The 27,186-nt window shown below is 35.3% G+C and overlaps 1 protein-coding gene across 1 annotated transcript in view; it reads left to right on the top strand.

The window, feature by feature from the left end:
* LOC114053716 (thymocyte selection-associated high mobility group box protein TOX) overlaps positions 1 to 27,186 on the top strand; it is a 371,079-nt gene that overhangs the window by 294,258 nt on the left and 49,635 nt on the right. The window contains exon 4 of the mRNA XM_027876845.1: positions 13,606 to 13,884. Within this exon, the coding sequence (XP_027732646.1) occupies positions 13,606 to 13,884 (279 nt within the window). The remainder of the gene's footprint in view (positions 1 to 13,605; positions 13,885 to 27,186) is intronic.

Below are 27,186 nucleotides of genomic sequence, written 5' to 3'. Positions count from 1 at the left end.
ACAGACAGGATAAACTAGAGATAAACAGTAGAGGGGAGGCACTAGCATTAAGTGTCAAGAAGGGCTTCTTGTGAAGGTAGGACTTAAGGTGGAACTTAAAAAAAGCCAGGGAAGCTAGGAGGAAGAGATGAAGAGAAAAAGCATTCCACATGAAGATTTAAAGGATCTTCATTCTATTTTCCAATATGTTAATTATCCTCAACTTTGTGTCACCCACATATATGATAAATATTGTCATCTTTGCTAAAAAAAAAATACCATCATAAAAATGTTAAATATAACAAAATCCAAGACAAAGCCTTGTGGAATTCTACTAGAAATGTCCCTTCAGTTGAGTCTAGATAGTCAACTAATTCAAAATCCAAATTTAGTTGTCCTAGGGAGGTAACATAGCTGGTAGGAAAAGTGCTGGATTTGGACTCAGAGATCCTGCTTTCAAATCTTGACTTTGACATTTACTCCCAATGTGAAGTTGGGCAAATTCTCTAGACTTTATCAGCCTCAGTTTTCCCACTTATAAAATAAGAAGGTTAGACTAGAGAACCTCTTAGCTCCATGTCGGCTCCATATCTACACAGCTTATGAAATTTACTACTGATGAGTTGCCCATATATGAAAAATAATGGTTATTTGCTACATTTCAATGATGAAGAAAGAATTTCCTTAATTAGTTTGGGAGAAAAAAACTTTGTTTTCTTTTTGAGAATGAATTTTGGAAAATAATAAATAAAATTTGATTACTCTATCCCTAGATATAATATATTTACATATTAATTGAATCACTGACAAAAATATGTAATTAATCTGAGTACTTAAAAAAAATCAACATTTACATTCTTCTTCTAGACACTCAGAAAATGTTAGTCCTATGAAAAATGAAATTGTTTTGCCTTTCCAGCCTAATTTATCATGGAAAGCTGAAAGGACTACTAGCAGCAGAGATCAGAAGTTCCCTTTGGATGATAAGAGAGAGATACATTCAAGAGCATGTTCAGAGGGGCTAGGATAAGCTCTCTTCACAGTTTAACTCCAGCAGGGTCTCACAGCAGCCCTGGGGATAGCACTCAACAATGTTCAGTATCAAACGATGACAGACAGGGGTAAATGGAAGGGCTTCAGAGATTCCTTGCTTTCTCTTGTTTTTGCTGCAACTGGCATACTTCCAGGCCTTGCCTGCTAACACCACATAAAGCAGCAGCTGGTGAGTAACATTAGCAAATACGGCCTCAGGGCTACCCATGTTCCAGCTCTCCATTCACCAACTGCTATTCAGTGAAACAGCTGGATCAGAAGAGATACAGCCAAGAAGTAGTTAGAGTTTTATGTGTACAACTGTTTTGATATAGATTGTCTGCTAGCGGCAGAGATAATGATAGCTTTCAAGGCTCATATGTTGGATATTTGAAAGAAAGAAGCACAAAATCACTAAAGATTTTTAAAAACATGTGGTTAAAAAAAAAACCTGAAACTTAGCTCTTCATTCATCTTGGTCCTTTCCATGTCACAAATCAGTTTGTTCAGCACACTGTAGTTATAGAACCTATTGCAACTATTTTTATTCCATGAATATTTTCCCCATAAATTAAGGCAGACAATGCTTACTACCCAATAAAAGTTGTTGTTTTTTTTTTGAAAAAGCAAACCCAGCCTAGAAACATTGGTATTTTAAATAAAAAGGGAGTTTCCCACAACCATTGAAATGTTGAAACCACAATGAATACTGGAAGAAAACATATAATAAAATGTGTACAAAAAGCATGTCTCTATTTTCCCAGTGTTTATCATCTCCCAGCATGGAGCTTTTTTTAATAGGACTATTTGAGTCTGGAGAGAAGACATATGTAAAAAAATCTAGGAAATGTTTACTTGTTAGGTCATGAGTAGTATAATATGTACCTGTGCTCACAATAGGCTCTGTATCTCTCGCTTTTTATCAATTAATTTCACCTGAACTCGCTGTTTTCTGCCAGTTTCAAAGATTTTACTATACCAAATCATCATCATCACTGTCTTCTCTACTAGAGTCAGTGTTGTGAACTGAATCCTGACCTGGGTTCAAATCTTGAATCTTGAGGACTGACTGATTCTGAGCAAGTTATATAACTTCTGGTCACTTTTTGCAGCTTCCTAGGATTTTTCTACTAAATCATAGATGAGTCACAGATCCCTATATAAAATCTCAAACTCAATGTCTCTCATGCATAAGAAACCATGGATCTTTCTTATCCTCAAATATCCCTACAATGCACTATATTATTCGGCCTGGCTCTTTATTTCACAGGTTAACAAAGCTAGTGATGTTCCCTTTAAAAAAAAAAAAAGGAGAAGAGTTTCAGTGTTAAAATGGAGGAAGAAAGGGTACTGAGGAGGCAAAAAGAAATTCTGACAGGAGAAAGGAAAGAAGGACCACTGAACATTTGAAGTTAAGTAAGAGATATGAGGCTTTTTTCTGATGAGGAGGGAGCTGGACATAGTGAGGAGGAAGAAGAAATGATAAAGTGGATCTACAGATGCTAGGTGAGCCATCATCTCATAAGGGCTACAAAAAAGAGGCAAGTAAGTAATAGTAGTTAGTGACTTCCTCCAGGGGTACTGAAGCAGCTATTTGTTGACATGATAATAACAATAGTCTAGGTGCCCTGCTTTCCTGGATCATGTATCCAGGGTGTTAGTCTGTTAGTCAATAAATACTTATTTGTGACAGGTAAAATCTGAAATAACTGAGGAAGCAAAGATTTGAGCTTCCAAGCTTATCAATTTATCAAGCAATGTGTGCCAGTTACATAACACATTGGGACCAAGCCTCCTCAGCTTGGCACTGGACCCTGAATACAAGGGGATACAAATGTTTATGCATTAAAAGAAAACAATTAACAGGATATAAACTAGATACAAGCTTAGGTGATCTGATTTATAATTGGAGGAAAGATTAGGGAGGGGCATGAATCAAGATTTGGAAGTTGGAAAGAGCAAGCAGGTGGACTTTTTCAGGTGTGAAAGAGGATGTCACCCAGTTCCCATGATTAGCAAGTAGATAGAATTTACAGAAAAATAAAACTCAAAATGGAGTCAGTTTTATAAGATGGAGTCAGTTTATTTCACAATTTCTTCAATTCTCACAATTCCCCCCCTCTTTGATTCATAAGGGAGGAGGCCATCCCCCTTACCCATGGATCACTTATCATGAAGTGATCATCACATATTATGAAGTTTTTACCACCCCCATGCTCACTAACAATATTACATATCAAGAAAAAAAAAACACTGAGAAGCATTCTCTTGTGTAGCTTAGTACAATAGCTAACACAGAGTCTAAAAACAATAATGATGACATACAAACTTTGTTAAATAAACTCTATAAGTAAACTAAGTCAGGCTACAAATTCATCAACTTAGAGGGCTCACAATGGATTAATTTTGAGAGGAGAGATTTAAATATCACCAAGGTAACCAAGAAAATTCATCATAAACACCATGAAACAAAAGGCCAAAGAAATACAATAATGACCATCAATATTATATAATATCAAGTTTCTTTGTATCCTAGTAACCTGCTCCTAATGTCCATTTAATCATCACATTTTGTCTGAAGTCCCAGATGTCCCATGTTGTCATCTAGTCTCTGGAAATACCTTCTCTTAGACATTTTGGAATATGTCTCATTCTCAGGGCAGCTCTGAAGGGGACTCTGCTTCTCCAGTTCTAAATCACTTACAGAAATTCCTAAATAATTCTAAAATCTGCCAATAATAAGATAATACAATTTAGCACAATCTCTTAAATTTGGTTTTCCATTAACTAGTTCATGTGGTAAAAATTAGGTCAAACCTTATGATTCTGATCTTATTAATAACAGAGGTACATGATAAACATCAAATTAGGAACCCACAATTCACCTGAAACTTCAGAGTTTTTTCATTTTCATTTTTTTTCCGTTTTTACATACTACTTGCTGTTTCTTTATCTGAATCATGTTCCTAATATAACAATCTTTAAAAAAAAATTCATAAGGGTCTGACTTGTGAAATAAATCCTTCTGTCTATTAAAATTATTGGGCAGATAATTTTAAATGGGAAAATAATTTCACTCTATTCAAAATTGCCAATGCAATTTTATATGTAAAAATCATTAATCTGATTTTGAGAACTTGTTACTAAAATATAATCAAAGTCTGAATTGGCAAGCAAGATGCATTTGGAAATCAACCATATACATACACATATAATTCTTAGGAAAAAAAAGGTCTAATCCTGTTTCTTTCTCAAAATTTACTATTCTATTTAATTAGAAAACTTACATTACATCTTTGTCTAATTTCCCCTTAGGAGTATCCCTATATTATAATTTGACCACAAATAACTCAAATGTTTCAATATTAACCTATTAAGTAATAGATATAATATTGTACTTACAAACATTCTACTGCTTCCTTGCCCTGATTATAAACATTTGCTGTGAAAGGAAAAGGAAGGACACAGTTACAGCAATGTCAAAACTCATCCCCTCAAGAGCACAGACTGACTGGACATATACCATAACAGGGGGAAAACTCCCTTAGCTTTGTTTGATTACAGGCATGAGTCATATCTGATAGTCAGTCATGTAATAAAGCTCCACATTATTCATAGGGTATCAGAAGCTAGACTCAGGATTAACCAGGCAGGGAAATTTCCTGTTCAGAAAGGAAATAGTACAATGGGAAAACTGAGACAATTCGATTCTACCTTAGGCCATGCCAAGGTCATCCCCTCAACTTTTCCCAGGGGCAGACATCCACATGTAGCAATTCTCAGACTGTAATACATGCCATTTTCTCCTATTTGCTTTAGGATAATTCAGGCAATCAAAGCTCAAAACAATATTATATTATAATCCCTAGAGTTTTTATTTCAAATAGCAAAATTTTACTAAACATATCCATAGGACTTGAATATTATTAGTTTTCTCATGTTTCCCTAACAGTTACATGTCATTTATCCTTTTCATGTAAATTAAAATTAACCACATTCTGTGGTTTCAGACATACAGTAAATATCTGATAGTTTATTCATATTGATGTATTGAAGTTACATCATTAAATCACCCTATACATTTTCTTAATTTTTATAATAAGTGATAGCCAAATAATTTCACATGAAAACTCACTCTTTATTATAGTAAACTTGTAAATTCCTTCCCTTTCACATGGAGTAGGAGGAGGGGATCCTCTTTTCCTAGTTCCAGGCTCTCAAACTTTAGTACTTTAGCTTTTGCAACATGCAGTCAGTAGGGCTGATAAGATCTATGACCCTGTCTGAATACAAAGTTTCAAGGAATCTCATGGATAAAGATCTCTTAAAGGATCAGTGTAACTTTTTCCCCAAACAGTAAATAATTACAATAATTATCTATCTTAAAACAAAATATACCCAATTAAATATTTAACAGTTGCCAAATATTTCTACCACATTGGCTTTTGTTGTTGTTGTTTTTGCTTTTCGGTAAGGCAATTAGGGTTAAGTGACTTGCTTAGGGTCACACAGCTAGTAAGTGTCAAGTGTCTGGAGCCAGATTTGAACTCAGGTCCTCCTGACTCCAAGGCCAGAGCTCTTTCCACTGTGCCACCTAGCTGCCCCTATAACATTGTTTAAACAACTTACTTCTTAGTCTAACAGCATCCAGATAAAAAAGAGAATTTATTTGTCTAACAGCATTTCTGACACAATATCATGTATTTAAAACATGAAATAAAAAGCATTACCAATCAGGTGATGTCAATTTAGCCTAATACATTTCTAAATTATCTTACATAGAAAATCATTATTTTTATCACTTTGGGCTTTTTATACTAGTTACATCTAAAATCCAGTATAGAATTATCAAGTATAGAACAATTACATCCAATTAATGAAACAATAATAATAATGGTTAACATCTATATAGTGCTTACTATATGCTAGGTAATATGTTAAGCACTTCACAATCACTATATCATTTTGATCCTCACAACAACACTGGGAAGTGAGTACCATTATTTTCCTCTTTACAGATCAGGAAACTGAGGCAAAAAAATAAGATAACTTGCTTAAAATCACACAGCTAATAAATTTCTAAAACTGGCATGTAACTCTGGTTTCCCTGCATTTTTCCAGCATTTTTTTTTTTTTGCATTTGATGCCACAACTAATAGAACATATTTCACCACATCATAATCACCACATATAGGACAAATCTCAACCAAATCAAATCTAGACTTAGAACTACAAAATCAAAATCTCAATTTTCTAAACTGTTAGGCACCTACAGTTTAAAATTTAGAGCCCAGAGTTAACAGTTAGCCCATTGTCAAAGGTTCAGAGTAGCACTTTACACTTTTCCATAAACTTTTCATTTATTCTCTTTCAAAAATCACCCAAAAGAGCCAAAGCAATTTCATCCATGTTCATAACCAAACCCCATCCTCTCTTTCCCCAAAGCTTTTCAGTTTCAACTCTGGGCAAAAGACTGAGAGGGACCCCAAGTGACTACAACCTATGTCAGATGATTCATCTGAATACAAACGATACTGCTAGAAAGTAATGATAAATATTATGAACACTTGGGTAAGAAACCAAAGACCTTTAGGACACTAGTAATGTTTTTGTCAGTAATCCTGAACAAAAGGAAGGATTTTATAGTAAAAGAACAGACTCTGGAAGTGATCAACTGGTTACAAATGTGTTGTCTGCTTTTGGTTTGTGTAGTTGGTTTTCTGAATCATAGCTTAAAGTAGAAAAATTATGAGCTCCTGGTCAGGGATAAAGTGGCTGGTAAGAATCTATTTGCTAAGAATCTTTAAAATCTGTCAAAAAGGAGTCTAAACTGAAAAGGAAAAGAATAATACTTCCAACATACTTCTCCCAACCTAGATAACATAGAGAGTAGCTGTAGCTAGAGTGTACAAAGAATAATTCAGTAGAGATGCCCAAAATTGTAAAGGAGGGAAAAAAATCAAGAAAAAGGGAGCTAGCCATAAAATTCATAGCCTTAGGTTTCTCTACATAAATATACAAAGTATGTGTCATAAGCAAATGATTTAAGTGGTTTTCACAAAGAAAAGCAATTCTGACAAAGTTGGAAAAGGGGAGTTGTCAAAAAGGACCGATGTGAATTCACTGAGAGCTCATTGACTACTTTCAGTTTTTAAAAGACATATACAGAATAAGGAAGTAAATGTGGATAATGAGTGGTAGATGCAAAAGTATGGTATGGTTCTGTAACTATAGAGTTGGATGCATTAAAACTTATAATAGGTTTGTACTATCAGTGATCTTTCAAAGATCATGCTAAATGGAAGAGGTACCACAGGACTACAGATGGGAAAATAGTATTCTAATTTGCAAGAAGGAGAAAGGACATAAATCTGATAAGAAAGGCCAACTTAACTTTGATTCCTATTTTAAAAAACACAGTAAATATTGGATAGTTAGGGCAGTCTAGAAAAAGAACCAATGATCACAAAAAGTGAGTATTACTTTACCAAGAAAATGCCATGCCAAACTAACCATATTTTCTCTCTAAAATGACTGACTAGATGAGTACATCTAAAAATCCTATAGATAATAGTTTACCTATATTTAGTGAAACACTTGACAGTTTCTTATTTTATTCTTTTAGACAAGATGGAGAGATGTGAGCTAGATTGTTGTATGATGAGTTGGATACTTAACTGATTGAATGACTACACCCAAAAAGTAATCCTTGATGTTTCAACAAGAAAGGAGATCTTTGATGGAGAGCCTCGGTGATCCAAGCTTGGTTAGATTCTTTCACATTTTTATCCATGATTTTGATGAAGACATAGAGGGCATGCTTTTTTGAAAAATGCCTTCATACTTAGAAGATGAGAGATATTTGGATAGAAATAGTTCATCAAAAGGTTCTGTGGATTTCAGTAAACTGCAAGGTCAATGTGAATTAACAGTGTGATATATGGTGGCTAAAACATTAAACTGTTTTCCTCCATTTCCTCATCTGTAAAATGAGGGTGATAATAGCACCTACCTCACATGTTTGTTGTGAGGATCAAATGAAGTAATGTTTGTAAAGCACTTAGCACAGTGCCTGGTAAAGAGTAGGGACCATATAAATGTTTATTATCATTATCACATATTATTATTATTGTTGTTGTTGTTGTTGTTGTTAACTAGAAGTAATGCATAAAAGTTGTGGAGAGGCAAATTTAGGCTTAATGATAGGGGAAAACCCTAAAAATTAAAGCTATCCAAAAGTGATATCAGCTGCCACAGGAAGTGGTGGATTCCCCCTCAATTGAGATTTTCAAACAAAAGCTTGAACCACTTCTCAGGTATGTTGAGAGGGAATTCTTAATCAAACATTGGTTAGACTATATCACCACTAAAGTTCCTTCTAACTATTATACTTCTGTTATCAATCAATATTTAGCACAGTGCCTGGCAAATAGAAAGTTGTTAATAAATGCTTGTTGACTAACTGACAATCAATCCATAGACAGGCATTTTTAAGCACCTACTATTTGGCAGACACTATGGTAGGCTACATATATCTCTATCTATCTATCTGTCTATCTATCTATATATGTATACACATATACACACATAAACATAAAGTAAATAAATATGAATAAACAAGAAAGTTTAGGAGGGAGGTCAGTACCAATCCCTTATGAAAGGCAATCATTTGTGTGTTTTAAATTAGATGTTATAATCATTGAATCAATGGTGGCTTTCAATAAAATGTAATGTGTTTCCTTTTATACAATTTGTATTTTACAGGAAGTACCTAAGTTTAGTCAATATCTCATGATAATGACATTAATTGTCAAGGTTTAATGTTTCCCATCCAAGATAACAAATGATGCTTTCAAAAGAGAAATGTGAGCAGAAATTATATTAATGAATTTACTCATTATTAGCACACTAGCCAGTGTTTGGTGTTATTGCCCAATGTAGATGGATGCTTACGTATGCATGCATACACAAAAACAAGACCTCTAAAAGAAAGGCACTATCTAAACCTATATAAAACTTCATAATCTGAAGAGTCTGCCACTGATAGCAATGATCTACCATCAGCATGATTGAAGACATGAAATGGGGGCAGTAGGTGGCACAGTGCATAGAGCACCAACCCTGGAGTCAGGAGGACCTGAGTTCAAATCCAGACTCATATACTTGACACTTGCCAGCTGTGTTACCCTGGGCAAGTCACTTAACCCCATTGCCTAGCCAAAATAAAAAAAAGACATGGATACATATTTTAATATGTACTTCTTACACTGTACATGTATTAAAGATACTCCTTGGTTTGTTGCTATAATTTGTTGCTGTTTGCAGAGTGTGGCACATTAGACTTAAGATCATACTTTTTTTTAAAGCACATCACCCTTGATTGCTGCACTGACCTTATACATAACTACTCAAGCAGCTTTTTCTCTTTTTAGCCCTTTAGAACTCTTGGTTAAAAAAAATGTAAGATTTTAACCCTAAATACAAGATAAATATAAAATACCTGATCAATTTGACTCAATTCAACAAATAAACAAATGTTTTAAAAATATTTTATTGATATCTTTTGTTTTCATATCACTATTATTTCTAAATATATCCTTCCTTCCACTGGGTGAGCCATTATTTGTAAGAAAACAAATAATGAAAAAAAAAGAAGAATCAATACAGCAAAACTGACCAGTACATTTTATTGAAAGCCACCATTGATTCAATGGTTGTCAAAACTTTCTTGAGCTGAGTATTGAAAGGAGGCTTCCAAGGGCAGAGGAGAGAAAGGAGAGCGTTCCAGATGTGGTGGACAACCTATATGTAGGCATAAATGGAGACTGATTGTCACATATAGGGAACTTGAAGTAGCGCAATTTGCCTAGACTTGAAGTATGTGAGAGGAAGCAATATGTCATCAGCCTGGAAAAGCAGAGTAGAATCAGACTGTGAAGATCTTTAAATACCAAACAGAGGAGTTATATTTTAAACCAAAGGCAGTAGTCTTCCATATGAAGCTTCATTAGTTGGATTCATATGGTAAGATTTATGCTGTAGGGTAGGGAAAAAACAGAAAGCAAAAGGGAAATGTAGAATTCATTGGCATTCTTGCATCCAGGACTTCCATCTTTTTCCCAAGAGGCTGTGGGAGTCCAGGAGACCTGGGCTCACTTCCACCTTCTGACACATACTGGCAATGTAACCTCTTGCTATCCCAAACAGATCTCTAAGACTAAATAGGAAAATAGTTGCTGATCTGTGTTATATCTGTCATTTTCCTCAATAAGCGTTCTCTTTACCAGTGATTCAAATGACCAATTCCTCCCTCCCCACACCCAAAAGAATATAATTATTCATGAAGATGCATCATAAATGTGTACATGTATAATACATTTGTAGGATTTTTTAAAATCATCTCTGTGGCTTTATAGGTATCGAGATCTCCCAGTATGGAAACATTTGTGTATACATGTGCACACACATGTTTTGTATATAGATAGCTGTTTGAACCTATGATTTCATCAGTGATGTTACTCTTGATGTGAAAACTTCCTCCACCAATACAGATCAGTAATTCTTCTATTACTTACAGACTTAGAGTGTTTCCTGGGCAAGTTACTCAACTGAGTACCCCAGTAGTAAATACCTTAGAGAACTAGGCAACTCTCTAAATCCAAGGCTAGGTTCAGGAGCTGGCACAGCTCTGCACTGATAAAGGGATTTCCTTACCTATAGTAATGAAATCAGAAGTCTAGTAAATATGTATATCACATATTATATACAAATACAAACACATACCAAAGTGACTGTCCTCAAAGCCATGAAGGCCAGGATGCAAGTCATGCTTCTGACACATGTTGTCTATGTGACCCTAATGAGTCAGTCATCAAACATTTACTAAGTTCTTACTATGTGCCAAGTACTTTACTAAGCACAGGGATACAACGGAAAGTAAAAATAATCCCTGCCCTCAAGGAGTTTATAGTCTAACGGGCAAGACAAGATAGAAATAAGCACGTATATACACAATATATAGTGTAGATGGAAGGTAACCTCAGAGAAGAAGGCTCTAGCAGCTGAGGGGACTTAGAAAGGCATTTGCAGAAAATGAGATAAGTACCAAGTCTTGAGGGAGGTCAAGAAAACTGAAAAGTCAGAGGTGAGAGGGTAGAGCATTCCAGGCATGGGAGACAGCTCAGGTAAAGATATGAAATGCAGAGTCCTATTCAAGGAATGGCAAGTTGCCAATGTAGCTGGAATATAGAGTTCATGGAGGGGAGAAAAGTATAAGAAATGGAAAGGCAAGAAGGGACCAGATTATAAAGGCTTCAATGCCACAGCAAACTTTACATTTGTTTCTGAAAATAACAAGGGGTCACTGGAGTTTATTGAGTAGAAAGGTAACATGGTCAGAATTAAACTTTTAAAATAATCCTTTTGGCCACTGAGTAGAGGATACATTGGAGTGGCAGAGACTTGAGACAAATGGGGGGTGGGGTGCACCTAAAAGGCTATTGAAATAGTCAAAGTAAGAGGTGATACAGGGTCTATAGTAGGGCTGTAGCTGTGTAAGTGGAGAGAAAGGGGAATATACAAGAGATGTTGTGAAAGTATGAGTATCAAAATTTAGCAATAGAATGGATATGTGGATTGAAGTGAATAGAGAGTGAAGAGTTGAGGATGATACTGAGCTTGAGATCTTGGGTGACTACAAGAATATTGGTAATATGGAAGGCAAGTCATTAAAACTTTCAGTGACCTAAGCAATTCTCTAAGATTCTAAGATGCAAAGAAAATGTTGACCTGTATTGGTAGAGGGAATTTCCTCACCTAGGAGTTACCGGTACCAATGAAAATACAGGTCCAACCCATATACACACATATATGACACGTTACAGGTCCAATCCATATACACACAGGCCTGTGTGTATGAATATATGATACAATTATAATCCATATGCATACAAACATACATATATAGATATTTTGAGTGTGCATGTATGTATATATATATATAATGGATCTGTTAAGAAAAGATAACTGACGTTTTGAAACAAAAGCTCATTTGTAAGAAAAGAATACTTCACAGAAGAGTAGATCTATGTGTTACAGTTTGAAACAAGGAAAAAGGATGTTTGGATTATGGGAAAAAGTTGATTCATGCCTAGAAAGCAGTTTCTATAGAGCCTAGAAAAGGGAGAAAAAAAAGATTGAAAAGGAGAACAAAAGAGGGGGACAGAGAGGTATACATTGTAAAGAACAAAATCAATTTTACTTTATTTGAGCTAGGTAAGAGGCTAGGATGATAAGTTAGATAAGAGTTTAATGGAATCAACTGGGTTGACATAAAGAAACTTTATGGTGAAGAGTTTAACTGTAAAACTGACAGTAGTAGACAGCCATTCCAGGCCCTAAGTTTCTACACAGAGTTTAAAATGGGCCTAACCAGTACAAGGAAATAACCTATATAGTATGGATAAAAGGGTTATAGTCAAAATGCATGCTGTTATATATAATTAATTATTTTCCACCATGTTTTCATGATACAGCAGCATTTATAGACTGATAATTACTGTCAAATTCAAACTCACCATGTAAAATTTAATAACTACATCAATTATGTTTTTCAATTGAAACAGGTCACTTGAACCTTCAAACCTCTTTGTAGCCATCTTTGTGCTTTCTCCTTTTTTCATCCCCATCTTTTTATCCTTCCTTCCCTTATACACGCTTTTAAAACCACACCAGCAAAAGAAACTGAGCTGCCTCTATCAGCACCTCAAAATGTTCTCCATTATGGGGAGTTTGAGAATACTGGAGGAACAGTAAGTGAAATCCTCCATCCCCCCCCCCCCCCGTACTGTATATCTGACCTCTGGATAAGTTAAGAGCTTCATCCTCCAATGCTTTTAATTCTAATCGTTGCAGAGTCTGAATTCATTGCTTGAATTAAAAGAGTGAGTCTCATTAATGCTAAAAAGCAGTGACCTAGATAGCACAATGGACTAATATGGTGACCTTGTGACTTTAAAGCTTTATTTTCAAATCTGACTGTTCAGTCCAATCACTTCAATAGTCAATTAATTGATCAGTCAACCTAAGGTTTTAAGTGTTATGAATCTAGATGTTATTACATCATATGGGCCAGTTTTAACCTATATAGAATTCAACCAAGGATTGTACTATATTCAGCATCTGCTAAACCCTATCTGAAATGAGCAAGGAATAATAAATAGAGTTTAATGAATTGATGTGTCTGCTGTAATAGCTAATAATTGTTTAATTTTGTCAAGTGCTCTCATAAGCATCAATATTTTGAAACATACACCATGCAAAACTATTAGTGATATGTGCTTACATTTCATTAACATGGAAAGAATATAAAATTTAATTAATCAGATTATGAGTAGCAGAATGTAACTGTTCACTTATGAAATGCCTTTTTTGGTTGTCACTTAAAATCTTTTTGCTGATTTAAACTCTCAGGATTATTTTACACTGGAAATAATGTATAGATCAGCAGGGCATTCTGCAGTCTCAGAAAGCAAAACACTTTTTGCTAGAAACATGTTTGTGGAAAATTATTCCTTTCCAATTTTCCTTTTGTAGATGCAAGATATACAGAGTACAGAAGGAGCTCAATATAGTTCCCACCCTCAGATGGCAGCCATGAGACCAAGGGTTCAGCCTGCAGATATTAGGCAGCCAGCAATGATACAGCATGGTCAGCTGACTACCATTAACCAATCACAGCTCAGTGCACAGCTTGGTTTGAATATGGCGGGAAACAGTGTTCCCCATAACTCACCATCTCCACCTGGAAGCAAGTCTGCAACTCCTTCGCCATCCAGTTCAGTCCATGAAGATGAAGGGGATGATACTGCTAAGGTATGGTGAGACTGTTTCTTAGGAGCTACCGAATAAGATAGACATTTGCAAGTTTTACTTTCTTGTCATCCTGCCTAAATTGTGGTAGGCAGAAGTTGTGAGTGAAAGTGGGAGCCACAGCAAGTGGTATGAGAGAGCACATACTGAAATGATAAACAGTTTGCTTCTCCAAAACTACTTTGCAGTCTCCAATTAATCCTTTAAAAAAAAAGTTTTAACACTAAAATAAATTCCTTACATAAAGACTCTTAAGATTTGCAGAAGGGATAATGAAGAGTTACCTTTCTAGGAAACATTTTTTTAACCAAAAAAGTAAAATGTTGCTTTTTTAAAAAAATATATCATAAGAACATTTACCAAATAAATATTGAATTTTGTAGCAGGAATCACAAATTATCATATTCAAAAGAGACTTCAGAGGTCATCTAATTCAATCCCTACCTGAATAAGAAATCCCATTCAAGCTATACCTAACAAGGGGGCCATCCAGAATCGACTATCTCAGGAGGCAGCTACTTCCACCTTTAGATAGCTCTTCTGATTCAAAAGCCAAAAATATATCTCCTGCAATCTCCACTTATTGCTTCTAATATCTACTCTCTGGGGCCAAACAGAATATATTTAATCCCTCTTCCACATGATAACCCTTCAAATAATTGAACACAGTAATCACACCCTGCCCTCAAGTTTTTACTTGTTAAGGCTAACCATTGTTAATTCCTCCCAACACTTCTCCTGGAGTATGAGCTTGTGGCCCTTTACCATCCTCGTTGCCCTCCTTTGGAAATCTCAGATTATCAAGGCCCTTCCTAAAATAGGATTCCCAGAACTAGGGCAGAATGTAGCAGGATTCTCTCCTCTCTATGGACACTATGCTCCTCTTAATTTAACCTAAAATCACATTAGCTTTTTGGATTGCCATATGGACTCATCTATTGGGTCATCTTCAGCTTGTAGTCCACTAAAAGTCCCAGATCTTTTTTCAGACAAACTAGCTTGTGCTTTTGAAGTTGATTGTTTTTTGAAGTATAAGACTATAAATTTCATCTTGTTATTTTTGACCCACTATTCTACCCTATTGTGATTGGGTTTCCTTTTTTGGGGGGGGGGGGGATAGGTTTTTAACTTTGTCATTCAGTGAGTTCACTACCCCAGCTTAGTATCATGGGAAGCTTTGATAAGCATGCCATTTTTACTTTTAGTCACTGATAAAATTGTTTTAAAAAAACACAGCAACAAATACAGATCTGAAGGACATTCAACTAGGCCCTTCTTACAAACTAATATTAGACTATTAATGGCCAGTATTTATTCAGACATTCAACCAATACAGATACATCTAATGGTCTACTGTCATCTATCTCATATCTCTCCATCAAAAGCCACATGAAGGACTTCATCAAATGCTTGGCAAAATTCTTTGTTTCGGAGAAAGTCATGTCTTAATCTCTTCACAGTCTCCCTCCAACCTATCTTTGTATATTGATTTCACATTATTTCCCCTTACACAATTTATGCTCCAGACAAACTGCTCTACTTGCTCTTTCCCATAGAAGACACTCATATTCTGGCTCCATGCCTCTGTACAGGCCAGCCTCTGCCAGGAATGTTCTCCCACTTCACTTACATCTGCCTATTTTAAAAAAAAAAATTATTTAGTGTTTTATTTTCCCCCAGTTACATGTAAAAACAATTTTGAACATTTGTTTTTAAACTTTGAGTTCTAAATTCTTTCCCTTCCTCCCTCCCCACAGGCCCTCACTGAGAAGGCAAGCAATTTGATATAGGTTATACATGTGTAGTCATGCAAAACATTTCCTTATTAGTCATGTTATGAGAGAAAATATAGGACCCCCCCAAAAAAACAAAAGCCTCAAGAAAAATAAAGTTTAAAAAGTATGCTTCAGGGGCAGCTAGGTGGCGCAGTGGATAGAGCACTGGCCCTGGAGTCAGGAGGACCTGAGTTCAAATCCAGCCTCAGACACATAATATTTACTAGTTATATGACCCTGGGCAAGTCACTTAACCCCATTGCCTAACCAAAAAAAATTAAAAAATAAAAGGTATGCTTCAATCTATATTTGGACACCATCAGTTCTTTCTCTGGGAATAGATAGCATTTTTCATCATAAGTCCTTCAGCATTGTCTTGGATCATTGTATTGCTGAGAATAACTGTCATTCACAGCTGATCATCTTATAACATTGCTGTTACTTTGTACACAGTACATTTAACTTTGCATCAACTCATGTAAGTCTAGGTTTTTTTGAGAGCATCCTACTCATCATTTCTTATAGCACAATAGTAACCCATCATAATCACATACCACAATTTGTTCAGCCTTTCCCCAATTGATGGGCACCCCCTCAATTTCCAATTCTTTGCCACCAGAGAAGAGCTGCTATAAATATTTTTGTACACATAGATCCTTTTCTTTTTTTGTTTTTTATCTCTTTTGGATCCAGAGGTAGTGGTATTGATAGGTCAAAGGGTATCCATGTTTTTATAGCCCTTCCAAATTGCTCTACCTCATGGTTGAATCAGTTCACAGCTCCACCAACAATGCATTAATGTTTCATTTTTCCCACATCTTCTCCAACATTTGTCATTTACCTTTTCTGTCCTATTGGCCAATCTAATAGGTATGAGGTAGTACCTCAGAATTGTTTTAATTTGCATTTCTCCAATCAGTAGTGAATTAGAGCATTTTTTCATATGGCTATAGATAGCTTTGATTACTTCATCTAAAAACTGTTCATATCTTTTGATCATTTATCAATTGGGGAATAGCTCTTCTTTTTATAAATTTGACTCAGTTCTCTATATGTTTGAGAAATGAGGCCTTTATCAGAGAAACTTGCTTCAAAATTGTTTTCACAGTATTACTAAATGTGTTTCCTCACATCCTATCCCCCCCATTTATTCTATTCCCTCTCTCCCTTCACCCTGTCCCTCCTGAAAAGTGTTTTGCTTCTGATTACTCCCTCCCCCAATCTGCCTTCCTTTCTATCAAACCCTTTCCCTCCCACCACTTCTCTTATCCCTTTCCCCTCCTACTTTCCTATAGAGTAAGATAGATTTCTATACCCAATTGAGTGTGGATATTATTCCTTCTTTGAGCCAATTCTGATGAGAGTAAGGTTCATTCACTCCCCCTCACCTCCCGCTTCTTCCCTTCCACTATAAAAGCTTTTTCTTGCCATTTTATGTAAGATAATTTACCCCATTCTACTCCCTTTCTTTTTCTCCCAGTATATTCCTCTCTCTCACCTCTAAATTTTATTTTTCATATGTCATCCCTTCATATTCAACTAACACTTGTGCTTTCTGTCTACATATACTCCTGTTAACTGCCCTAATGATGAGAAAGTTCTTATGGGATATGAGAATCATTTTCCCATGTAGGAATGTAAACAGTTTAACTTTATTAAGTCCTTTATGATTTCCCTTTCCTGTTTATCTTTTTATGTTTCTCTTGAGTCTTGTATTTGAAAATCAAATTTTCTATTCAGCTCTGGTCTTTTCATCAAGAATGCTTGAAAGGCCTCTATTTCACTGAATATCCATTTTTTCCCCTGAAGGATTTATTCAGTTTTGCTGAGTTCATGATTTTTGGTTGTAATCCTAGCTTCTTTGCCCTTCAGAATATCATATTCCAAGACCACTGATCCTTTAATGTAGTAAATCTTGTGTTATCCTGAGTGTGGCTCCACAATGATTGAATTGTTTGTTTCTGGCTGCTTGCAATATTTTCTCCATGATATGGGAGCTCTGGAATTTGACTATAATATTCCTGGGAGTTTTCATTTGAGGATCTCTTTAAGGAGGTGATTGGTAGATTCTTTCAATTTCTGGTTTAGCCTCTGGTTCTAAAATATTGATAATTTCTTGAAAGATGATGTCTAGACTCTTTTTTTTATCATGGCTTTCAGGTAGTCCAATAATTTTTAAATTATCTCTTCTGGATCTATTTTCCAGGTCAGTTGTTTTTCCAATGAGATATTTCACATTGTCTTCTAATTTTTGTTCTTTTGGTTTTGTTTTATGGTTTCTTTATGTCACATAAAGTCATTAGCTTTCATTTCTGCCATTCTAATTTTTAAGGAATTATTTTCTTCAGCGAGCCTTTGTACCTCTTTTTCTATTTGGCCAATTCTCCTTTTCAGAGAATTTTCTTCTTCAGGGAATTTTTGTGCTTCTTTTTCCATTTGACTAATTCTGCTTTGTAAGACATTCTTTTCCTCATTGGCTTTTTGTATCTCTTTTACCACTTGGCCTAGTGTTTTTTAAGGTGTTATTTTCTTCAGTATTTTTCTTGTGTCTCCTTTGTTAAGCTGTTGACTCATTTTTCATTATTTTCTTGGATCACTCTATTTATTTTACCAATTTTCCCCCTACCTCTCATATTTGATTTTCAAAATCTTTTTTGAGTTCTTCCATGGCCTGAGACCAATTCACATATTTCTCGGAGGCTTTGGATGTAGGAGTTTTGACTTTGTTGTATTCTTCTAAGTGTATATTTTGATCTTCCTTGTCACCATAGTAACTTTCTATGGTCAGAATTTTTTTTTTTGTTTGCTTATTTTTCTTACCTATTTCTTGACTTTCAACTCTTTGTTAAAGTAGGGCTCTGCTTCCAGGATGGAGGGTTCACTGTCCTAAGCTTCACGGGTTTTGTGCAGCTGTTCAGAGATACTTCTAGGGCCCTGTAACTTTTCAGTACTTCCAAGGTGGTATGATCTAAGGAGAGGTGTGTTTACTACTCTCCTGGCCTGTGCTTTGGTCTGTGAGCGATCACAAGCACTCATCCTTGCCTGGAACTGTGATGAGGGTCCCTACTCAACTGTGGCCACAAGCTTTGGTCTGCTAGTGCTCCTCCTCGCCCTTGGACTGCCACCCGAAACTGTGACCCATATATGAGTGGACAAAGCCACAAAGACCTGCTTCAGTGCTAACAAAGAGACCCCTACAATCTCCTTCGGACCAGTTGTTCAACTGTGAGCTGAGAGCTCTGGAAGCAGCTATTGCTATTGCTGATTCAGTAACTCCCAAGGCCTGCTCCTGGTTTGCTGGGGCTCGGTCTGCGCTACCATGGCATGCACTAGACTGTGCTCCACTCTCACCCAGGTGAAAGAGATCTTTCCTGCTGACCTTCTAAGTTGCTTTGATTGGAAAATTATTTCACCCCATCCTTTTCTGGGTTCTGCTGCTCCAGGAATTGTTTTATGGCATTATTTAAAGGTGTTCAAAGGGCTTTTGGGAGAGCTCAGGTGAGTCGCTGCCTTTTCTCCACCATCTTGGCTGTACTACTCTATCCCCTCTGCCTCTTGGAATGCAAGTTCAACTTCACTGTCCCTTTCTGTTGGAGGTCTTTCTGGATCCCTCCAGTTGTTAGTGCTTTTTCTGTCCCTCTGTAAACATTTTAGATTTACTTTGTGTATGTGATGTTTACATATTTGTATGCTTATTGTTTCCTTCAGTAAAATGCAAATTCCTTGAGCTCAAGGATTATTTCCTTGTTATCTTTATATCCCCCATTCCTATCTTGGATTAATAAACACTTGTTTTTTTATATGAATATAACTCAACTCTATACTTCCTCTAACCTACTCCTTTTATAACCCTGTCTATAAAGGAAATCAGGCTGTCTGGAATGACCTGTTCTTGGTTAAGCCATGCTAACACCTTCCAACCACAGCTTCTTTTTCCAAATATTTACTGACCACTTCTTGTTGGTTATTTCTTGATATTTTAGAATTTTCCAGAAATTGAAGTCAAGCCACAATATTGTAATTTGAAAATTCTACTCTTCTCCATTTTTTGAAAGTAAGAATAGGGGGAACTTGATGGCACAGTGGATAAAACACCAGCCTTGGAGTCAGGAGGACCTGAGTTCAAATCTGGCCTCAGACACTTGACAATTACTAGCTGTGTGACACTGGGCATGTCACTTAACTCCAATTGCCTCACCAAAAGAAAGAAAAGAAAGTAAAAATAGTATTTTCACTTTCATCCATACTTCTCCTAGAAAATTGACATTATGGTATGCTGCTTTATTTCATACTGCATAGGATACCCCATAAAATCTGCCCCAACCAATCCCATTTCTCAATACCTTCACAAATACTCTATTACCAAAACCAGTCACAAAGTTTCCAAATACTGCTATAATATCACTCTACTTGACGTTGTGTTTTCATGAAACCATTTAATGACATTCAGTGATAGCAGGCCTATATGCTTGTAAACTTTTCTAGCTTTTCTAGGAGAGTGTACTTAATAAATGCTCTTTTGAATGACTAGTATTTTGATACCCATGGTACACTTTCTTTGATGCTCAGTTCTCCAATTGTTTTGCCATTGGGGAAGAGATAAAAATAAGTAGAAGTAAATATAAAGTATAAGAAATTTTAGACATATGGCTTTAGAATATAATCTTAAGTATGCAATCAAACATGAGGAAGAAAACTCCACCCTTTCATAATTTTTTTTTCTTGGTGAGGCAGTTGGGGTTAAGTGACTTGCCCAGAGTCACGCTGCCAGTAAATGTTACGTTTCTGAGCCCAGATTTGAACTTAAGTCCTCCTGACTCCAAGGCTGGTTCTCTATCCACTGTGCCACCTAGCTGCCTGCCTTCCACAATTTCTGATTTCTTTCCTGTTGTCACCAAAATAGTATATTGATTAGAATGGAAGAGTTCATCATGGATAATACACAAAACAAATAATATGATATTTGGGGATATTGACAACCCAAAATCTTAAATTATGGATTCAAAATCTTAAGATTATTAAGCAGTGTTAGAAATTCTGATGGCATCTCTCCAACAAGTGTGCACTTGAGCCAAAATGAAACTCAAAAGCATCTTTTCCTTGCAATAATGTCAAAGAGCTGATTTCCCGTGGATAATTCACATCCCCTTACAAAATAGCTTGATTGAACAATATTGCCTTTACCTTTGCAAACATGGCTATGAATTGTTTTACTTGTCTCCTTGTTGGCACAAGGAAGGGTTATATTGGGGGCCCAGAGGTAAAGGGAGAAGAAATAAGAGTTATGTTGGAAGTGAAAGTGATGGAACCAAACAAAAAAGTATAACTGAAACATTAACAAAGGAAAAAAAAGCAAGAATCATATTATGATGTAACAATAATCTCCTTAAAGACCAATTTATGCATTTCTGTTAGTTTTTAATCTTTAACCTTACTTTTGCTGAAATGGTACATATTTAAATAACTCTAAATCAGAAAAGCATTATTCTTTTACTAGTATATTTGTCCATTCTCCTCTACTAGTGTAAGCATTCATTTGCATATTCTTTTTCTCCACTGACATTACCTTTACTCTGATCAAGTCTGTGTAGTTTTCTGTGTCTTGTTTCAATTCTCAGTTAAATTCATGCTTCCATCCCATTTGTAGATTAAGTTTTTCACCTCCTTTCCCTGCTTAAAATTCACCAGCCCAAGTCTTTGCAAAAAACACGTAGGCATTCTGCTGGTAAAACCAGAATTCGTTCTTTAATAGGTAACTGGGATTGATATATGTTATTGTATTATAACCACTTCAGTTCTAGATGTAATTTAAACCACCAGTTAGAACTTGGCCATGAAGTGCATTGAAGAGAGACCCCGACACTGTAAACTTTGCCTTTCCCCATGATACTTTTTCTTCTTCTTGAGAAGTTATAATTTTAAATAAATGATTACTTTTGAAAGGACTATGGACCTCAATTGATCTAGATGGATAATTATGTACAAAAAAATCCGTCTTTAAGGAGGAAAGAGATTGTTTTGCCAAAATGGGCACTATGTACGTAAAATAAATATCACCTTCCAAAATAGTACCTAACAAACCTTTCTGATTGTTATGGAGCTGTCTCAGTAGCCTTAGGTCATACACTGGATGTATTTTCAGGCATCATTACAGAAAAGCATATGGATTGAACAAAAGTAAGGCTGTGCACTAAATGCTTATTTTTAAAATCATATAATTCAGAGCTCATAATGCAACTGATGCTTTAGGAAACTGAAATGTTGCCGGCATTGGAAGCCTGTTCATTTGGCAATGCCTTGCCTTTTATCAATTGCCAGGCTAAGGATCTTTAAAATTCCTGTGCTTCTATTCTTTAATAGGGCCTTACTACTTATACAAAGGAACTTGTTCAAGGGATGTGGAGGACAGAAAATTCACTTTTCTAAACTATGTGTATATAACAAGGCAGCATGGAATAATAGATAGAGAGCTAGTCTCAGAATCAAGACGACCATTTTCCAAGACCTGCCTTTGACACATAATAGATGTTAGTTACTTAACCTCTCAGTGCCCCAGCCAGCTCTCTCTCAAATGAAGTACTTCAAATGAAGTACAGGACAGTTGCCAGTTTGGAGCAGTAGAGGCAATATCCTCACCAGGAATTCCCCCTATACAAATGAAATCACAGATACAAACCAAAAAAAACAAACAAAAAACTGAAGATATATTGTACTTTTCAATCAGCCACCCACATATCTGCTCCTCTGAATTTAAAGGTACATATAATCTTTGATTCATACTTAAGAGTTGGGGTTTGATGAGAAGTCTGTGGAGTAGTCAGTAGAATACTAGGTTTGGAATGAGGAAAACCTGATTTCCAATCCTATCTCATACACTTAGTAGGTCTGTGACCTAGGCAAGTCATTTAATGTCTCTAAAGACTCAGAATCCTCAACTGTAAAATGAAGGATTAGATTCAATGACCTCTAAGGTCCCTTTCAGCTCTAAATCTATGATCCTGTGAGCCTACATTTAAAAATAAAAATCTCTGTACATTGACATCTCCCATTGACATTTCTTATAATTTCATGGACATTTTAATCTTCATTTTCGACTATTTCATTTTAGTGGTTCCAAATTCATTCATCAACATCTTGCTTTCTTCCCTTCTGTCTACAAATTCAAGCCTACCCCATCCTTTATTAACAAAAAGAAACAAACCAAAAATTGAATTATTTGACCCTACTATGTTCTCTTCTCCTTTTCACAGCTGAACTCCTAGAAAAAAGCTATTTACACTCATTTTTTATGCTTCCTCTCCTCTCATTCATTTCTCAACCCTTCGCAGTCTCGCTTCTGACCTCATCACTTAACTGAAAGTTGTGTCTCCAAAGTTACCAATGATATCCTTATCCCTGGATTCCCTGGCCTTTACTCAGTCTTTATCTTTATTAACTAATCTCTAGCTTTTGACACTACTGGTTACCTTTCTTTATATAGTCAAGATATGAGACCTTTATCTGAGAATCTTTCTATAATTTTCCCCCAATTTTATGCTTTCCTTTTCATCTTGGCTACATTTATTTTATTTGTACAAAAACTTTTTAATTTAATGAAATCAAAGTTATCTATTTTACACCACACACTGCTGTCTATCTCTTGTTTATTCATAAATTGTTCACCTATTCATAAGTCTGATAAGTAATATATTCCATGTTCTTCAAAGTTTCCTCTTTATGTCGTGGTCATGCATCCATTTTCATCTGATCTTGGTAAATGGTATTAGATATTGGTCTATGCTCAATTTCTGCCAGACTGTTTTCCAGTTTTCCCAACAATTTTTACCAAATAATGAATGCTTATCCCCAAAATTTAAGTCTTTGCACATGTCAAATACAAGATTACTATATTTATTTGCTGCTGTTAATTGTATGTCTACTCTATTCCACTGATCTACCTTTCTATTTCTTGGCCAGTATCATATAGTTTTGATAATTACAGCTTTATAACATATTGAAGATCTGATACTGCTAAACTTCCTCCCATATTTTTATTATTTCCTTCGATATTCTTGACTTTTTGTTCTTCCAAATGAATTTTGTTGTTGTTTTTTCCTAATTCAGTAAAAAAAATCAAGTAATTTAATTGGGATGGTATTGAATATATAAATTAGTTTAGGTAAAATTGTCGTTTTTATTATATTGGCCCTGACTAATTAACAATTAATATTTTTCTAATTATTTAAATCTCATTTTATTTGCATGAAAAGTTTTTTTTTAATTGTGTTCATTCAGTTTCTAGGTTTGTTTTGGTAGACACTCTCAGGGGTTTTATACTGTCTAGAGTTATTTTAAATGGAGTATCTCTTACTGTCTCTTCTTGCAGGGTTTTGTTTGTGATATATAGGAATGTTGTCATCATGAGTCTTCTAGAAGTAACAATTGTTCACTGCACTAATCAGAGTTCTTAATTCTTTCAAAGTCCTTTTCCTTTACAATTTTATGGTCATTTCAATAAAAATTTCTCCTACTTCTGTTTACTTCACTCTGCATCAGTTTATAAGGAGTCATCTCAGGTTTCTTTGAATTGATTCCTTTCATCATTTTTAGGGCATATAATAATATTCCATTACATTCCTAGACTATAATTTTTTTCAGTCATTCCTCAATTAATGTATACCCTCTTTGTTTCCAATTCTTTGCAATAAAAGGTGTTGGTAAATGTGTGTATATGTGTATGTACATGCATATAGATACATATTTATGTATACACGTATGTGTATCTATCTATCTGTATTTATATATGTATTTTTTTCTCCCTCTCTCTTTAGCCTCTTTGATATATATTTCTATTAGTGGCATTGCTGGTCAAAGGGCATACACAGCTTAGTGACTTTTGGGGTATAGTTCTAAATGACTTTCTGGAGCAGTTGGGTCATTGTATGGCTCCAAGACCTTACATTCTTAAAGGAGAATTGTATCAATATACACGTAAATATTTCATGAAATTACCTCAAGGCAATAGTAAAGTCACTTTTTCTCTGATATTTTTAGTACTTCACTTTTGGCAAAGCATTTATCTTTAATATTTCCTTTTTCTTTATGCCTCAACAGTTAAATTAGTGTGAATGTTTATATAATTCAAAAAGCATTTATTGAGAGCCTACTCCATGCCACACATTGTACCTGCGGTGCAGAGAATTTAAAGACAAAAAATAAAACTGTCTCTGCCTTCAAGATGTTTACTTTCTGTGCAGGGAGGAGGAGAGATGTAAACAGATCAGCAATTAGAAAATACAAAACAATTAAGGGGATTGCTAATTACTAGGAAAATAGGAAAGATTTAAATAAAAAACAACTGCAGTATGTTAAGACTGAGCCTACAACAGAAACTGGTGGAAAACTTCTTTTTTTCCACATTGGTTGAATCCAGTTACCCAAATCCTTGGTGAATAGTTATCTATAAATGTTTCCAGAAGCAACAAAACAAAATTCTTCTAGACTGCTTTCTTCCCAAGGACTTTATGTTTCTAGACATGGCCTAAATACCATGTATGTACTCACTTCTCAAATCAGTGAAAACACAAAGAATGAAATTCCTATTCACAGTCTTCAGGCTTTTTGGCAAACTGGCCCAAGATAATCTTGCTCTTTCACATGCAGAAGAAACCTGGATCCCATAATTTTTTAAGTAAATTTTTGTTTACATAGGCAAATGAAGGGTTGAACAAAGAAATCTAGGAAATTTGATGTAAATAAGAAGTAATGGAGTCATAGACTTAGAGCTAGACCCCCTCATTTACACTTAAGGAAACTGAGGCCCAAAGAGGTTAAGTGACTTCACAGGTTGCAAGTGTCAGAGATAGGAATTGAACCTAGGTCCTCTGATTTTATATCCAGAGCGCTCTTTCTACTGCATTCCACTCAGTTCCTGTTTTTTCATGCAAATTGTCTAGGCAGTTGTTTCACCTGCCTACTAAAGTTGAAGAGTATAAGTCTCTGACTGGCTACATTAAGGTCAACTGAACTTAACGCTGAATTCTACTTAATAAAATCCCAGATATTTATCCATCAATTATTTTAATAACTTCAAAATATAAACAAAACAGTGTCTTGGACTCTATGTTTTTTTCTATAATTCATGTTTTTGCATAATGCAATAGCTATTCAGTGATTACAGTAGTAAAGATTAGTGTGAGGAAAAAAAAACACAAGCTTGCCGGATTCACCATAAGTTTAGTCTGATTTTCTGTGAATTTGTTCTCCAACATGATAAATAATATTTATCTCCCAAATTCTGAATATTCTCATGTATTATCAATTTATGGATGACATAAGGAAATAAAGGAGCAATTTAAATAGTCAGTCCAAAGCATTTATTAGCAAAACCTTCACCAACAGAAATATCATAGTCACCAAAGTGCTGTTCTAGGTCTTGTTTATGCAGCGGAGACTTTACAATATTTACTTTTATGATAAGACTTATAAGTAGAGTTTGATGTTGTTTGTTCAGCCTATTATGCAGATGGCGCTTGATTAAAATCTATTTTAAACTACAGCGATTACTGCAAGATAGTGTGCATAAAACCGCTCTCCTAGCTCCATTAAAGGCTTGAGTATGGCTGCCGTTTATTTTAAATATGCTTATAGACATTTTCAACTTCTCCAGGGACATTTAGATATCAGTGAGGCACTTTCCTTGAGAGTCTTAACTCCTAGTTGTTGTAGTCCTAACATCTATTATCTGAGCAACACAGTAAGCACATGCTTTTTTAAAGTGAAAGATTATTGTTTTCTTGTGATAAATAAGTTAAATACATCACTATAATTAAGCAATAAGCCATGACAGGAGGTGGATTACTAAGAGCTAAGTACACCTCTAGGGATTTGGGAGAATAAATCTGTGCCTATCAGTAGGTTACAAAAATGTGTGCGTTTGTGTTTGTATGCATGTGTGTATGATTCAGAAGTAAAAATCGTCTTCTATGCCTTTTGCTTTAATTAATGGTGACATCTCCACGGCTGATGAGAGTCAAAATTAAGGTCTCATCCTAACCACTTTCCATGTTGTTAACATTAATTTTTTGTTGTTTCTATATAAAATTTGTTTCTCTGTGGGCTTGCGATTCTAGGCCATGGAAAAGCATTGTGGTAAAGGACATTAGAACTGTTGGAACTCTACATTGGGGGGGGGGCAGATTTCACATGCTTTCCTCTCTATTTTTAAGATCATTGTGACACAGCTTAAATTTGACTTCATAATTTCCCATCTTAAAACCCTGGCAAGATTAGAAATTTTATGATTTGATGTTGTGCCTAGATTCAAGCTTCTTTATAGACATGGACTCATTTGTTTCCATTCAATCACATGGGCTTCAGAAGTTAGTGAACGCTCAAAATGATTGTCCGTTGACTGATTATGCATCCATTTAACTAATTTCAGATAAACTATATCCATCCTTATTGTGTTCATCTCAAATAATACAAGGATCCAAAAACCAACTATCATTCAAAAATATGACCAACAACTGGTCTATACAGTCATGCCAAT

Source organism: Vombatus ursinus, unplaced genomic scaffold, assembly GCF_900497805.2.
Source record: "Vombatus ursinus unplaced genomic scaffold, bare-nosed wombat genome assembly UNPS02014812.1, whole genome shotgun sequence".
In the NCBI taxonomy this organism is placed as follows: domain Eukaryota; kingdom Metazoa; phylum Chordata; class Mammalia; order Diprotodontia; family Vombatidae; genus Vombatus; species Vombatus ursinus.
This window is presented reverse-complemented; position numbering and strand designations above follow the sequence as displayed.